The 17,680-nt window shown below is 36.5% G+C and overlaps 1 protein-coding gene across 9 annotated transcripts in view; it reads left to right on the top strand.

Annotated features, from left to right (window-relative positions):
- Tcf12 (transcription factor 12) overlaps nt 1-17,680 on the top strand; it is a 267,077-nt gene that overhangs the window by 149,473 nt on the left and 99,924 nt on the right. For all 9 annotated transcript variants that reach the window (XM_028771367.1, XM_028771364.1, XM_028771366.1 and 6 more), the window contains one exon: nt 9,318-9,382. In XM_028771367.1, the coding sequence (XP_028627200.1) occupies nt 9,318-9,382 (65 nt within the window). The remainder of the gene's footprint in view (nt 1-9,317; nt 9,383-17,680) is intronic.

The following is a 17,680-nucleotide window of genomic DNA, read 5'->3' as shown; positions in this document are numbered from 1 at the left end:
ATTTGTTGATGAACTATTAGTTTACTTTGAATTTCTTCTTTAGTATTTGGGTTGTCAACCTAACCTTAAGAGCTTGGCCATCTTTTTAACCCCATATTTATTTCTTCCCCTGTGGATATGGGTAAGATGCTGGGGAACTTTAACTTACTAAATCATTTGTTGCTTGAAAACCACTAATTAAAATACTTTAAGATATAAATACTATTTTATTATTTCAACAAATTAAACATTTCTGACATTTTCTCTTGAAATGTAGGCAAATGACAAAGTCTTAATCCTCTATTCCGTTGGATTGCTATAAAAGTGAAACTATCTTTTCTACAAATTTAGACATGTAGTTGAACAAGTGTAGAGATATGAAGTGAAAAAGCACACACAAGTTCTACTAAAGGGACAGTGGCGGTGCCACATGAGCAGTGGATAATTGAGCACCGTGCTTTCTGAGACAGCTTAGAGATCACAGGTAGTGTAACACAAAGTTAGCCAGATAGCTCTGCTGTAGAGTGAGGGATGACAGTCAGCACAGAACATAGTCAAACAATTCAGAGAAGTGAAGCTTAGGTTTTATGATATATACAGTGTGCACCTTTTTATGTCTTATACATGAGATGTTGGAACATAAGGTAGTCCATAATTTTAATAAACAGCAAAAATTGCTAGCTTATGATGATTTCTTACTGACTGCTCCACCTTTTTGACTGACTAAAGGCAAACTGTCTTATATAGGCTAATGTATAATCTAATTGGAGAAGAGAACACATGGATAATAGTTGGTTTGGGGCGTTCTTTTGGGCTTAAAAGTCATAAGAGGTCATGTCTAAAGAACTTTCAAATTATCTCATCTTGGAAGTCCTGTAAAATTCTTGCCTAAGAAGCTGTTTATAATCTATTGGCTGGTTAAAACAGTACCAGTACCTTGGACTTTTTAAATCACTGAGCTTTGTAGGAATTCCCTCTGTTAATCTGAACTCAGACTTGGCTTGGCCTTTCCTTTGCTGAGGCCTCCCCTTTAATAGCTGTGTGAGTGAGTTGACATGGAATGGACAAAAGGAGGGCACAGAGAATCCAGCATCTGTACTTTTGGCACTGGGAACTTAAGGATCTTCAGTCTAGCGGGTGCTGTGCCTAGCACAGATGCTCACTAATAATGCTTAAAACAAATTGTTGTGAAGAAACAGGTAAACATTTATTTGAAAGCCGTCTTTTTTGGCAAAAATCTTTATTATTTTAAGAAATATTTTTATTTAATTTTTTTTAAATTATTCACTTTACAATCTGCTCATTGCCCCTCTCCCACAGTCCTTCCTCCTTCCCCCCTTCTCCTCTGAGTGGGTGCCCCCCCTGGGGGGTATTTCCCCACCCCTGGCAATTCCAGTCTCTGGAAGGCTGAGTACTTCTTCTCCCATTGAGACCAGAGGAGGCAGCCCAGCTAGAGAAACATATCCCACATAAAGGCAACACACCCTCATTTTTAAACAGAAACTGTTAGAGTAAAAGCCCCTTTTTCTATAAGATTGAGCAAGTTGCTACCCAAATGAGATCTATGGTAGCATAGTACCATATGGTTCTATGTAGATAGTGTTGGCTTTAGGTCTGTCAGACAGGAATTTCCAAGTACTTTATAAATGTTAATTAAACAGAGCAGGCCTGTGTGAGGTGCATGTTCCTGAGTTGATTTTGCTAACAGAATGAATGAAGGCATTAATAGTAAATGACTAGTATCCTGCCTAGTTAGCTTAAAAGAGGAGCAAGAGTCAAGAGACCAATTTAATAATCTGCTGTCCCAAGTCTCAGGCTGTGTGTGGGGCTCCCTAATAGGAGTAGAATCCCTAGTACTGCCAAAAGAATGTTGTGATTTTCTTTTTTAGATCACCTCAGGTCATGCTCAGTTAAACCCAGTTGCATTGTACAGTTGCTCGTTTTGTAAGACGGCACCTTATGTTTCTTCAGATGGTTAATAAGAGTCATACTACATGGAACTGGCAATAGGTTTCATCCGTAGGAGGGGAGGAGCAGCCTGTACATCCACAAGTGTTAGGTAAATGACTTTTATATGTAGCCAAGAAGAAAGGGGTAGTTTGCACAGAAGACTGTCATCAATTTGGATTTGTCTCCAAATGTTTGGATATGACTTTGGGATTTTATATTGTTTCTCTGAAAAACCAAATATAGGAAAAACTCATGATTTATGCATTAAGATGCTTTAAATTTGAATACAATGATGTTGATAGAAGTAATTCTTTTAAATACTCATATTCTTTTTTTTCTTTTTTTCTTTTTTTTTTAAAAGATTTATTTATTTATTATATATGAATACACTGTAGCTGTCTTCAGACACAGCAGAAGAGGGCATCAGATCTCATTACAGATGGTTGTGAGCCACCATGTGGTTGCTGGGATTTGAACTCAGGACCTCTGGAAGTGCAGTCAGCGCTGAGCCATCTCTCCAGCCCCATATTTCTTTTTTTTTGTAGGTTAATATCTAGGTTTACACCAGATTTTGTGTGTTTATATGTGTGTGTCTGTGTTTATGTGTGTTTAAGTTTTAACTGCTTGTAGGACATGGGAGGATTTATATAGTGGTGAACTGAAATTTGTGGTTGCAAATTAGTGCAACTCATAAAAATGAAGAGAAGTCATAACTGGCTTTTACAATACAAACAAGGAAAATTTCTAGTATATGTTTGTGCTCAGGAATTGTTTCTGGAATATTTACTGCAATTAGTAATTAATTGGCTACTATACCCAACAAAACTCTCAATTACCATAGATGAAGAAAACAAATATTCCATGACAAAACCAAATTTACACAATATCTTCCCACAAATCCAGCCCTACAAAGGATAATAGATGAAAAACTACAACACAAGGAGGGAAACAACATTCTAGAAAAAGCAAGAAAGTAATTTTCTTTCAAGAAACTCAAAAGAAAATAGCCACATAGACATAATTCCACTTCTAACAACAAAGATAACAGGAAGCAACAAGCACTATTCCTTAATATCTCTTAACATCAATGGACTCAATTCCCCCAATAAAAAGACATAGACTAACAGACTGGATAAGTAAACAGGACCCAGCAGTTTGCTACATGCAGGAAACGTACCTCATTGTCAAAGACAGGCAGTACCTCAAGAGTAAAAGACTGGAAAACAATTTTCCAAGCAAATGGTCCCAAGAAACAAGCTGGAATAGCCATTCTAATATCAAATAAAATCGACTTTAAACCAAAAGTTATCAAAAAAGATAAGGAAGGACACTTCTTACACATCAAAGGAAAAATCTACCAAGAAGAGCTCTCAGTTCTGAACATCTATGCTCCAAATGCTAGGGCACCCACATACATAAAAGAAACTTTACTAAAGCTCAAAACACACATTGCACCTCACACAGTAATAGTGGGACACTTCAACACCCCTCTCTCGATGGACAGATCATGGAAATAGAAACTAAACAAGACACAGTAAAACTAACAGAAATAATGGACCAAATGGATTTAACAGATGTCTATAGAACATTTCATCCTAAAACAAAAGAATATACGTTCTTCTCGGCACCTCATGGTACCTTCTGCAAAATTGACCATATATGTAATTGGTCACAAAACAGGCCTCAACAGGTACAAGAAGACTGAAATAATCCCATTTATCCTATCAGGTCACCAGGGACTAAGGCTGGTCTTCAATAACAACAAAAACAACAGAAAGCCCACATATACATGGAAGTTGAACAATGCTTTACTCAATGATAACTTGGTCAAGGAAGAAATAAAGAAAGAAATTAAAGACTTTTTAGAATTTAATGAAAACGAAGGCACAGCATACCAAAACTTATGGGACACAATGAAAGCAGTGCTAAGAGGAAAACTCATAGCTCTACGTGCCATCAAAAAGAAACAGGAGAGAGCATACAGTAGCACCTTGACAGCACACCTGAAAGCTCTAGAACAACAACAACAAAAAAAAGAAGAAGAAGAAGGAGAAGCAGCAGCAGCAGCAGCAGCAAATACACCCAAGAGGAATATAGGGCAAGAAATAATCAAACTCAGGGCTGAAATCAACCAAATAGAGACACTATACAAAGAACCAACAAGACCAGGAGCTGATTCTTTGAGAATATCAACAAGATAGATAAACCCTTAACCAGACTTTCCAGAAGGCACAACAATAGTATCCAAATTAACAAAATCAGAACTGAAAAGAGAGGCATAACAGGAATGGGGGAAATTAAAAAACTCATCAGTCCTACTCCAAAAGCCTATACTCAATAAAACTGGAAAATCTGGATGAAATGAATAATTTTCTAGACAGATAATAAATGTCACAGTTAAGTCAGGATCAGATAAAACATCTAAACAGTCCCATAACCCCTAAAGAAATAGAAGCAGTCATTAAAAGTCTCCCAACAAAAAAAAAAGCCCAGGACCACATGAGTATATTGCAGAAATCTGTCAGACCTTCAAAGAAGACCTAATACCAGTACTCTTTAAACCATTCTACCAAACAGAAACAGAAGAAACACTACCCAATTCATTCTATGAAGCCACAGTTACACTGATAACAAAACCACACAAAGACCCAACAAAGAGAACTTCAGACCAATTTCCCTTATGAATATCAATACAAAAATACTCAATAAAATTCTCACAAACCGAATCCAAGAATACATCAAAATGATCGCCACAGTCAAGTAGGCTTCATCTCAGGGATGCAGGGATGGTTCAATACATGGAAATCCATCAATGTAATCCACTACATAAACCAACTCAATGAAAAGAACCACATGGTCATTTCATTAGATGCTGAAAAACATTTGACAAAATTCAACATCCCTTCATGTTAAAAGTTTTGGAAAGATCAGAAATTCAAGGCCCATACCTAAACATAGTAAAAGCAATTTACAGCAAACCAGTAGCCAACATCAAACTAAATGAAGAGAAACTTGAAGCACTCACACTAAAATCAGGGACTAGACAAGCCTGCCCAATCTCTCCCTATCTATTCAATATAGTACTTGAAGTTCTGGTTTAGAGCAATTAGACAACAAAGGGAGGTCAAATGGATACAAATTGGAAAGGAAGAAGTCAAAATATTGCTATTTGCAGATGATATGATAGTATACTTGTGACCCCAAAACTTCCACCAGAGAACTCCTATACCTGATAAACAACTTCAGTAAAGTGGCTGGATATAAAATCTACTCAAACAAATCAGTAGCCTTCCTCTACTCAAAAGATAACAGTCTTCAGAAAGAAATTAGGGAAATGACACCCTTCACAATAGTCACAAATAATATACAATATCTTGGTGTGACTCTAACCAAACAAGTGAAAGATCTGTATTACAAGAACTTCAAGTCTCTGAAGAAAGAAATCGAAGAAGACCTCAGGAGATGAAAAGATCTCCCATGCTAATGGATTGGCAGGATTGATATAGCAAAAATGGCCATCTTGATGAAAGCAATCTACAGATTCAATGCAATCACCATCAAAATTTCAACTCAATTTTCATAGAGTTAGAGCAATTCTCAAATGTATTTGGAATAGCAAAAAAACAAAAAAACAAAAACAGGATAGCGAAAACTATTCTCAACAATAAAAGAACTTCTGGGAGAATGACCATCCCTGACCTCATATACTACAGATCAATAGTGATAAAAACTGCATGGTATTGGTACAGGAACAGGCAAGTAGATCAGTGGAATAGAATTGAAGACCCAGAAATGAACCCACACACCTATGGTCACTTGATCTTTGACAAAGAAGCTAAAACCATCCAGTTGAAAAAAAGATACCATTTTCAATAAATGGTGCTGGTTCAACTGGTGGTCAACATGTAGAAGAATGCAAATTGATCCATTCTTATCTCCCTGTACAAAGCTCAAGTCCAAGTGGATCAAGGACCTCCACATAAAACCAGATACACTGAATGTAGTAGAAGAGAGTGTGGAAAAGCTTGGAATACATGGGCATAGGGAAATTTTCCTGTACAGAACACCAGTAGCTTATGCTCTAAGATCAAGAATCGACAAATGGTACCTTATAAAATTGCAAAGCTTCTGTTAGGGAAAGGACACTGTCAATAGGGCACAGTGGCCACCAACAGATTGGGAAAAGATCTTTACAAATCCTACATCCGATAGAGGGCTAATATCCCATATACACAAAGAACTCAAGAAGTTAGACTCCAACAAACCAAATAACCCTATTAAAAAATGGGGAACAGAGGTAAAAGAATTCTCAACTGAGGAAACTCGAATGGCTGAGAAGCACCTAAAGAAATGTTCATTATCCTTAGTTATCAGGGAAATGCAAATCAAAACAACTGTGATAGTCCACCTCACCCCAGCCAGAATGACAAAGATCAAAAACTCTGGTGACAGCAGATGCTGGTGTGGATGTGGAGAAAGAGAACACTCCTCCATTGTTGGTGGGATTGCAAGTTGGTACAACCACTCTGGAAATCAGTCCAGTGGTTCCTCAGAAAATTGGACATAGTACTACCTGAGGAGCCAGCTATACTACTACTTGTCATATACCCAGAAGAGGCTCCAACATGTAATAAGAACACATGCTCTACTATGTTCATAGCGGCCATATTTATAATAGCCAGAAGCTGGAAAGAACCCAAATATCCCTCAACAGAGGAATGGGTACAGGAAATGTGGTACATTTCCACACTGGAGTAATACTCAGCTATTGAAAATAATGACTTCATGAAATTCACAGGCAGCTGGATGGACTAGAAAATATCATCCTGAATGAGGTAACCCAATCACAAAAGAACACACATGGTATGCACTCACTGGTAAATGAATACTAGCCGAAAAGCTCAGAATACCCAGGATACAATTCATAGACCATATGAAGCTCAAGAAGAAGGAAAACCAAAGTGTTTTAGTGCTTTAGTGCTTCTTAGAAGGGGGAACAAAATACTCACAGGAGGAAATATGGAGACAAAGTGTGGAGCAGAGACTGAAGGAAAGGCCATCCAGAGACTGCCTCACTTGGGGATCCATCCCATATACAGTAGCCAAACCAGGATGCTGTTGTGGATGCTTGGAAGTGCTTGTTGCCGAGAGCCTGATATGGTGGTCTCCTGAGAGTCTCTGACAGAACCTGACAAATACAGAGGTGGATGCTTGCAGCAAACCATTGGACTGAGTGTGGGGTCCCAGATGGAAGAGTTGGAGAAGGGACTGAAGGAGCTGAGGGGTTTGCAGCCCTGTAGGAGGAGCAACAGTGTTAACTCATCAAACACCTGGAGCTCCTGGAGACTGGACCACTAACCAAAGAGTACACATAGAGGGACCTATGTGTAGCTCCAGCTACATACGTGACAGTGGACGGCCTTGTTGGACATCAGTGAGAGGAGTGGCTCTTGATCCTGTGGGGGTTTGGTGCCCCAGTGTAGGAGAATGCCATGACAAGAAGGTGGGAGTGGGTGGGTGGGGGAGCACCCTCATAGAGGGGTATGGAAATGAAATGTAAATAAAGAAAATATCCAGGGCTGGAGAGATGGCTCAGCAGTTAAGAACACTGACTGCTCTGAGGACCTGAGTTCAATTCCCAGCAACCACATGGTGGCTCGTAACCATCTGTAATGGAATCCAGAGCCCTCTTCTGGTGTGTCTGAAGACAGCAATGGTGTACTTGTATACATAAAATAAATAAATCTTTAAAAAAAAAAAAGATACAGTAAAAGAAAAAGGGAAAAGGAAAACTTCTATTTCAAAATCTCATTTGAATAAATAGCAAATTATTTGTTTACTGTATTAGACGTTGAAATGTGTAATACTGTCATCTCTTATTTATTCTTATCCCCTCTGATTTGAGTATAGCTGTGAATGGAAAATAGTTTAGGAATATTTACAGGCAAAGGTCTAAAATTAAATTCTTTTATATTTATTAATATTATGGTGATAGATATACACATGCCATGATTGCACATGTGGAGGTCAGAAGACAACTTTGGACTTGGTTCTTTTCCTCTATCACCCTGACATGGGTTCTAAGCATCAAATCCTTACCTGCCAAACCATCTCACTGAGCCCAGTTTTACATTTTTCTGAATTATCTCAATCATTAATATTCTAAAGGACTTTGTTGCTGCTCAGGCTGATATCCACATGGTCTTTTATTCCCTTTTCTACCTTAACTTGTTTTAAGTTCTTACTAGTACATTTGAGTCTGAGTACAATATGTTTTTAAGTTGGTGGTTAGGTTTGCAGTCTTTCAGAGCCTGTTTCTAATTGATAAATATTTGTATTTATGACTTGCAATGTAATTTATGTTGTAATGTAATATGTGTAGTTAATTATTGTATTACTAAGTCTACTGCTTATTAATATTTGAAGGTAGGAATTTCTCGGGCAGGAAAGACTTAGTGTTTCAGCCATGAAGTTGATACTATACTGTGTTAAGTGACTGTCTAAACAGATATACTGCCTTTATACTGCCATAATCTCCCAATTCTTTCTCACCAAGTATATCAGGTAAGAGCTGTTTCCAGTGAAAACCTTTTTATTAAATTAAGAATAGAAACTATGAAAGATTTTTAATATCTGACAAACTAACATCATTCCAAAAAAACAACATGCCTATAAATGCAGGTGCAAGCCACCTTAATTTTTTTTCCCAGTGAACTTTTTAAGTCATTGTAAGTTAGCATTTCCTTTCTATATGATCCTCTTGCTTCAGGAAAGGTTTCTAGGCCATTAACTTCATATGCATATTTTTCGAATTAAAAATTCTTCATGTTTAAAATCGTAATAAAATTGTGTGGAGCTGTAGCTGGATGTGGTGATGCCCATGTCTAATCCCAGCAAGATTGGTCCTGTTAATCTCAAGTGGCAGAGGCAGGCAGATCCCTGAGTTGGAGGACAGTCAGTAAGCTCCTGGACAGCCAGAGGACTACAAAGAGGACATTCCCATCCTACCCCCAACACACTTCTCCCAGAAAGAATAGAACTATGAGTCACGCATGCCTATAGTCAAGGCAAGACTGGGAGACTGAACCAGGAGGATTGCTATGATCTCAAAGCCAGCCTGAGCTCTGTAGCAAAATGTTCAGTCATCTCTGTCTCTACTGTTTTCATTTCTGAAAGAAATAAAAATGTCTATTTTGAAGTAAAAATGTGTGAATGTCCTCCGTGAGTTATATTGTTCACTACTTAGGTGTCTATTCTTTTGACAGTATTCTTAGTGATGACACGTTTATGGTCAAGTATTTACTGAGACTAAAATGAATAGTTTTTAAGCTTAATTGATTGTCCATCAATGAAATTTTTTATACAAAGTTTTTCTCTTGGTTTTATAGGGAAAGCATCAGAGAGAGGCTCATTTTCCCTGTACAGCAGAGACTCTGGATTATCAGGTTGTCAGGTAAGTTTAGCCATGTTTACATTTATGTAATGATAGAGAAGATAGAACTTTATCAACATGATTTCACCATTGTATATTCATATAACTTTATGACTTCGTGTGATAGGATTGTTTTGTTATAGCAGCTCAACATATCTTCTCTTTCCATTGTCCCATCTTGAGATGATTTCCTTTCTTCAGTTGAAATTTTCTTAACTTCCATTTAATTGGAGACAAAATAAACAAAATTTCTCTGCTTTCTAAATACATCTTACTTCTGGAAATAAATTCCCATGTTTCCCATAGGAAAAGCAAATTGTTGATACATGCAGTGAAGAGCATGTGATAAACACATGTACCTTGAATGTATTGTACTTGTTGCTGTGCTGTTGCCATGAGAAGTGCTTTCATTTTATCAAAGCTCACCAAGTATTTCAGGCCTCAGCTGGCTTTGTACTGGAGACTTTCTTCTACCCTTACAGGTTTTTCACATAGTGTGTTTTTGCTAATGGTCCTCTTTTTCACTATTTTCTTACGGAATTCTGAATTTAGCCCCACCCCTCAAACAAAAACAAAAAACAGAAAGGCAGTCTTTATGGGATTTGGTCTAATCTAAGCCATGAGTATCTTGAGTCACCTTAACTATCATACTAATAATAACACTCTGGTTAATAATATTCATAGTTCCTAGCAAATACAACAAACAATGATAGTCAGAATAAGTGATTTGTTAAATGTAACAGCTGCCTCATGAGTTAGACATTGTGGCCTCACACCTATAATCCCAGAATCTTCGAGGCTGAGAGGCATGAGGATTGTTGAGTTTGAGGCCAGCTTAGAGGCTACAAAATAAGAACATATCTTTGAAATAAATAAAAATCCCTTATCTCTGGTTTCAATTACCCACAGTCAACTTTGTTTTGAAAATATGAAATGGAAAATTTCAGAATCAAACCATTGGTCAGTTTTAGATTACCTGACATTCTGAGTCGTGTATGATGAACCATCTAGAAGGTGAGTCACTCCTTTGTATAATGTGTTCATCTGCTCTATACATTTCCTCCCCATACGTGACGATTGTAGTATCATAGTGCTTGTGTTCAAGAAACTCTTAGTTATCCAGTAATGCCCCAGCTTGTAAGAGTATTAAAGCTGCCACTTGGGATATGCCAAAAGAAACCCTAAAATGCTTTTCTTTGAGAGAAAAGATTAAAGTTCCCAACTTGATAAAGGAGGAAACTTATACTCTGACATTGTTTTAAAACATTCTATAGTGTTTTAAAATGCTCACGGTGACTCTTTTCAGCAACTCATGCAGACTAGAAAGCAAGTGTTGTTCAGGGATAGTTTTCATGGCTTTATATACAACAAGTAGTAAACCTAAGCTGATGATTGAAGTTTCTAACTATGGTGTAACCGCTTCAGTAAGAGCCTTTCACATTCTTAGTTTATGCTCCAATGTCCTTCACTTTTAATGACTTTGGTTGAAGAGAAAACTAAGAGCTTACTTATTTATCATGCATCCTAAGAGCCTGTAATTTACATAAGTATTAAAAGGGACTGTTTGACAACTGTTCACAAACATTGTAGAGATCAAGAAGTCCCATGCAAAGAGAACAGCAAACCTTATAGAATGTATAACAACAAAACACAAGGCTTAAGATGGACATGTGAGAATATGTTTCCAAAAAGTTTATAGCACAAGCTATCTATGATCCTAAAGAGGAACTTCATAGTATAGCAAAGCAGTGGAAAGATTGTTTTACAACTAAGACAGACTGCATCAGTGAAGACAAAGGGCTCCTTGAAACCAGTAAAAGGCATTCATTGCTACAAAAAGAACAATGGTTCTGCTATTTATTACTGTTTTCTAGCTCTTACTGTGCTGCATCTGTTGGAGAAATTATGGCGGATAACACCAACTGACTTGAATCCTGAGCATAAGCTTGGGAAACTCAAATTATAAAAATAAAGATGTCATCCGGCATGGGGCTTCCTGTACTGAAACAGGAAAGTCACCAAGTTCTGAGACTCCCTGACTCTTTCTTATAATAACTATAACTTATAAGATTCTATCTTATAATAATGTTCACTATGGCAATGATAAACTCTCATTCAAAGTAAAGCTTATATTCCAAATAATGCATGGTTAATGGATAAGAAGTAAAAACTATGCTTAACCAATTGCTACTTTGTCATAAATATTCACAAGTGACAAAAATACAAAGGAAGATAAATAGTGACTACAAACTTACCGCAAATGCCACCTTTACTATTTTTCTTCAACAGCATACCCCAAGGAACATTAACTCTGCTGTTAATATATATAAAATGTTGCTGACATTCTACAAGATTCAGGCTAATTTAATACTGCCTGATGGGCCTTATTTCGTGTAAAGATGATGTAATAATGCATTAGTAAATGGGTCTTCTCATATTATCTTCAGTCACAGAACTGATGGGCCATTAAATGGAAAGGGGTATAGTAGTTTTACTAGAAGTACTGATATATCATTATGCAATTGAATTTTTAATTGATCTAGCACAGAGGCTAATTGGGCCATTTTTATTAAATTAATGACAGTCATTCCCTTTTGAACTGCCTAGCAATGTGAGAATTCTTTCATCATTATGATAGTTCTTCTCTGATACTTCTTATACAAATATTTGTTTGAACAGCTTAAATAAAAATTTCATAACCCTAAAAGATAGCCAGTGTTAGTTTTTACACCCTAAAAGTCAAGACTTTATCTAAGGTCATTATTAAACTCTTAGGAAATACTCAGCTGTTTATGTATAGGCATTGAATTCAAAAGTGATGAGAATAAAAATATTTGGAAAATGTGACAAATGTGTGTACACCTATTGAAAACATTAAAATAGGTAAAGCAAAAAATGTATAGGGTTAGAAATAGATTTATGGCCGGGCGGTGGTGGCGCACGCCTTTAATCCCAGCACTTGGGAGGCAGAGGCAGGTGGATCTCTGAGTTCGAGAGTTCGAGGCCAGCCTGGTCTATAGAGTGAGTTCCAGGACAGCCAGGGCTACACAGAGAAATCCTGTCTCAAAAAAAAAAAACCAAAAAAAAAGAAATAGATTTATGTAAATGAAGATGTGAAGATCTTAAGTAATAGAGAGATGGCTCAGCCGTTACTAGCACCGTCTGCTCTTCTAGAGACATCTGGTTTGGTTCTGAGCTCCAACAACAACAGCTCACACCTAACACACTCTGCTGCTCTCTGGGCACCAGGCACTCAAGTGGCATACAGTTGCAGGCAAAACATCCGATGCATGTAAAGTAAAATTTTTTTAAAAAAGCAATATTTGAAGATCTTTTTTCTCAGCAAAGGACAAGATAACAGTATAAAATCTTAGTAATAGAACTAAATTAACTCAACAGCTTGTCCTTATTGATATTTACAGACCTCTATATCCAACAGTTGAAAAGTAAGTTTCTTTCAAGGGTATATGTTAGTCAGTAGTTCTGAATCATGCCAGCTCATAAAATCAGTGTCAATGAAGTACAAAGGTTTGAAAATGCAGAGCGGGTGTTCTCTGACCACGTGACAGTAGAAGCCAACAAAAAAACCATTGAACCATAAATGTTCAGCAACCATACTGAATCCCATACAGTAGAAAAGAGAAAAATAACTCTGAAAGGTTGTTTTCTGACCTCCCCATTCACTCACATGCCAACTAAATATAGGCATAAAACCATGTAATAATAGCAAAGTAATTCTAAAACTCATGAAATATCAAGGTATATGTTTAACAGAATATAAGACTTTAATAGTGAAAATAAGCAACACAACTGCGAGAAATAAAAAAAAAATTCTGAACAAAGATAGAGCATGCTCATGAATATGAAGAGTATTGTTGACATTTTATTTCTTCCTAAATTGGACTATAAATTTAATATGATTCCAGTTAGAGTTCCAACAAACTTTATAGATGCTGACAAAAATATTTAAAAGTTTTTTTTTTTTCAAAGATACAAGATAGCAGTTAGATGATTCAGCAGGTACTGTATTAGCTGCTCAGCCTGACAACCTGAGTTTAGTCTCTGGAATCCACAAAGTAGACAGAACTGACTTCCTACAAGTTGTTCTTAGACCTCTATATATGTTCACATGCTCCTGTGTGCACATACAATAAACAGATAAATCAGCTAATTTTTAAATGAAAGACAAAAGATTAAGAAGCCACTGGGTGTGCACACATTTAATTCCAGCACTTGGGAAGCAGAGACAGGCAAACATCTGAGTTTAAGGACAGCCTCTTATACAGAAGGAGTTCCAGGACAGCCAAGGCTACAGAGAAATCCTGTCTTTAAAAAAAAAAAAAAAAAACAGAAAAGAAAAAGAAACAATTTGCAAAGGATGGACTTACCATGCTTTCACTGTTTACTTCAAAACAATTCTAACAGTAGAAGGACAGTGTTGTATTTGTATGTAGATGGACACATAGCTCAGGGAACAGAGCAGAGAAAGGGCCCCTAGACAGATGATGTTGATACAAGCAATTCAATCTCTTTAGTGAGAGGTAGTGAAGTAACTGTATGTGGGAAAGAGGAACTTTTATTTCTTATACTACATAAAACTGTTTGACGTAGAACTGGAATTTGAAAGCTAAAGTAATTAATACTTTTGAGGAGAAAACACACATGAATGTTATCATCATGTATCCATCAAAAAATAAATATTTACAAAAAAAAGAAAAATTTTTATTTCATGTGTGTGTGCACATGTGCATGCGTTTTTCTGAATGTGTGCCACATGTCTACGGTGCCCATAGGGGCCAGATTTCTCCTACAGCTGGGGTTAGAGGTGGTTGTAAGCTACATAATGTGCCCACTGGGAATTAACTGGACCCCCTATAAGGACAGTAAGCGCTCTTACTACTGAGCCATCTCTTCTAGCCGCCCCCCCCAGAGATTCTTACAAAAGAGGTAGAAGGCATGAGACATGAAAGAAATACTGATGAATTGAATATAACCAACGCCCTAGTTCCCCCAAAAAGGACACAGTCTTGTGAGACTGCTGTGGTTTCAATCCAGGTTCTAAATGCAGTGGTATTAGCACATTTGTAACCCCTTTCTGTGCCTGTAAAATGGAATCATTTCAAAACTGGGATCATTTTTACTTGGAACATATTGAAGACATGAATTACTTCAGTAACCTAAGTAACTGTTTTAAGTTCTAGGTAGATTTTTTAGTTGAGGTCATTCTCTTATAAACTTGAAATTTTAATAAATTTTTAAAGAACTTTAAGATGATTTTTATTAAATGCTTATTCTTTTATTGACTGGAAAATGTCAAACAAATCAGTGTATAAGATTGTTTAGAACATAAAGAAATGAATTAAGTATTTCCTTGTTTTACTTTATAAGTTAAGAATTGAATCAAGCAACAGACTAGAAGATGTGCTATCCACAGGATGGCAGAGACCAGCTATGTACATGTAGAAGATAATTAAAATTATTGAATAAAATATAATAATCTCAAATTATGGGGTTATAATTTGACACTGGAAAAGTTAATGTGATTTTGATATAAGGAAAAGTTTTTATAGAATGTATAAAATTCCAAAGCCATACAAAATGGATTAAATTTGACATAGTAAAGGGGAGGCATGCTGGGGAAACACAGAGGTGCCCTGTGCATCTTTTCCTGCTTCCTTCCTTACAACCCAGCCAAGGAATATAGATTGTGGGGGTATTTGCTTATTTGTGTTTCTGCTAACTTATTTAGATCATAACAAAAAGAAGGTGTCAAAAATCTGTTAAGCATGGAAAGTACTTTAATATGTGTTCTAGCAATAACAGCATTTTTGTTTGGCTTGTGTAGAATATTTACTTAATAGTGTGAGATGGCTGAATTACAAAGAAAGAACTGGCATAACTACCCAGGGAATTTATCATTTATCCTTCAAGAGTTTTAGCATAAATGGAGACATGATTAAAAAACGAAAAAGTTTCTTAGCAACATGAGACTCTGTATGGGTGTATAGGAGATTGACCAGAGACATGGAAACCTATTGGAAATATCATTGCTCCAGGTCATATGAAAAGAATGGAAGATATTGTTAAAATATTTTGAATGTATAACAGTTATTAATTAATAATTTTAAATTATAAGCAAATAACTTTTTAAAGAAAAGTTATACACAATATAAATCCAGTACTTGCTAGTCTGAGGCAGGAGGATCAATATTTAAAGCTATCCTGATGACTTAGTGATTCTGGCAAGTCAGAGTTATATCATGAAACTGTGTTTCAAAAAAATCAAACAAGATCGTGGGGAGCTGGCTCAGCAGTTAAGAGTGTATACAACTCTTGCAGAGGACCCAGGATTGGTTCTCATACTGACATTGGATAGCTTTCAGCCATTTTAACTTGGTCCAGGGAATCCAGTGCTCTCTTCTGGCTACCTTAGGCACCCAAACAAAACAAAGTAGCATGTACACACAAGTATGCACACATAGTTAAAAATAAAAGCATTTTATAAAAAATCAAACAAAAGTAAAAGTTACCACTCTCCCATACATATAAAAAAAGTAGCTTCATCTTGTCAGTAAATAAATGTTAAGATGATGTAACAGAACTAATTCAAATGAAAATCTAAACAGTGATATTCATAGAGCAAAAATAAGGAACTGACTATAAAGGCTAGTATTTTTTTTCTGGGCATGTAGGAAGTAGATGTGTTGAAGATGGTGGTGCAGGCCCTTCATTCATCTGCTAGACAGAATGGTTTTTCATGCCTATGACAGTTACTTTGTGTTACTACTAGTAATTTTAACTTACGGAATTAAAATCACTACTAGAATGAGAACAGATAGCTTGGAGACATGCTATAGACTAAGCAGAGTAAGCAGGCTGCCAGCCAAGTCCACCGACTTTCTAATTGGAAAGCAGCAATTTCTATTCATTACAGATTGGTAACATCTTTCTGCTTCAGTGTCAGGAATTGTCTAGTAGTAGTACATAAGTTTGGGCCTACTAGATTTGTACACTTTTTCTGTCTGGTTCTTTATAGAACATGCTCTGCTCTTTTCCATCAAAAATTAAATATTTGTCATGAGAAGACTTAAGTTTCTGATAATTGTTATAATCAGAGCCTGTCATTTGTGACCAGTGTTATACTTCTAGCCTGTTCTTTTCGCATGAACATTAAAGTTTTATAGGACAGCAAACCTGTGATTGGTTGAATGAAGTATCCCTTATATTCTCATGCTTTTGAAACTTGGTTCCCAGTTGGTGGAGCTGATTGGGAGGTATAGGAAGTGTGGCCTTGCTGGAGAAAGTGTGTTACTCAGATCAGTCTTTAAGAGTTCAAGTTTAAGCCACTCTCAGTTTGCTATCTGTGGTTCATTCTTGTGTTTCAGTATGTGAGCGCTTCATTTCCGCTCCAGCCAATATACCTTGTTAACTTACTGCCATGCTTCCCCACCATAAACGACTGTTTGCCCTGTGGAACCATATGCTAAACAAACCTTTCCTTCTATAGGAACCTTGGTCATGTTTGTTTTTTTTTTATCACAGCAGTAGAAAAGTAATTGATATAAAATGTACTATAGGTAACTTGCCCTTCGTCTGAATTATTACAATATTAGAACAAGAAAGTTGATGCTATTTAATTTTCTGGACCAAATATATTTCAAAACAGTTATAAGTTAATCAAAACTCATTCAGTGAAGATATTACAAATAATACAAATAATAATTACAAATAATAATGTAATACTACAAATAATAATTACAAATTCATCATATGGAGAAGATAAAGAATTTAGGATGTTTAATATTAAGTAGCAATAGGAGGGATTTGGGAGATGACTCAGTCAATAAAATGCTTGTCCCACAAGCATTAAGACTTGAATTTGGATCTCCAGGACTCAAGTAAATAATGAGATATGGCAACATGTATCTATAACCACATCAGGGAGGTGGAAATCGTCAACAGGTGCCTGGAGTTCATTTACCAAGCACCCTTGTCAGTACATAAACTCCAAGGCTCATGAAAAGTCTTTGTATCAAAAAATAAGTTTGAAAGCTGTAGAAGACAACTGATGTTTGGACTAGACACATAGCACATATATACACACCTGCATGCACACTTGCATACCCCACACAGACATGTGTATAGACCTCATGTACACCCAAAAAACTAAAAGAAGTAAGCTCCTTAATTCTAATCCCCACTCAGTCTGAGGACTCCTGTTGCCATTGAGGAAATGAAGGATTTTTCTGCTCACAGCCAGTAAAAAGGATGCCAAATCTGATAAGAGCAAGAACAAAGAGTTCAGTCCTCATAACCCAT

The sequence above is a fragment of the Grammomys surdaster genome, unplaced genomic scaffold, assembly GCF_004785775.1.
Source record: "Grammomys surdaster isolate TR1022 unplaced genomic scaffold, NIH_TR_1.0 206, whole genome shotgun sequence".
Lineage (NCBI taxonomy): Eukaryota > Metazoa > Chordata > Mammalia > Rodentia > Muridae > Grammomys > Grammomys surdaster.
This window is presented reverse-complemented; position numbering and strand designations above follow the sequence as displayed.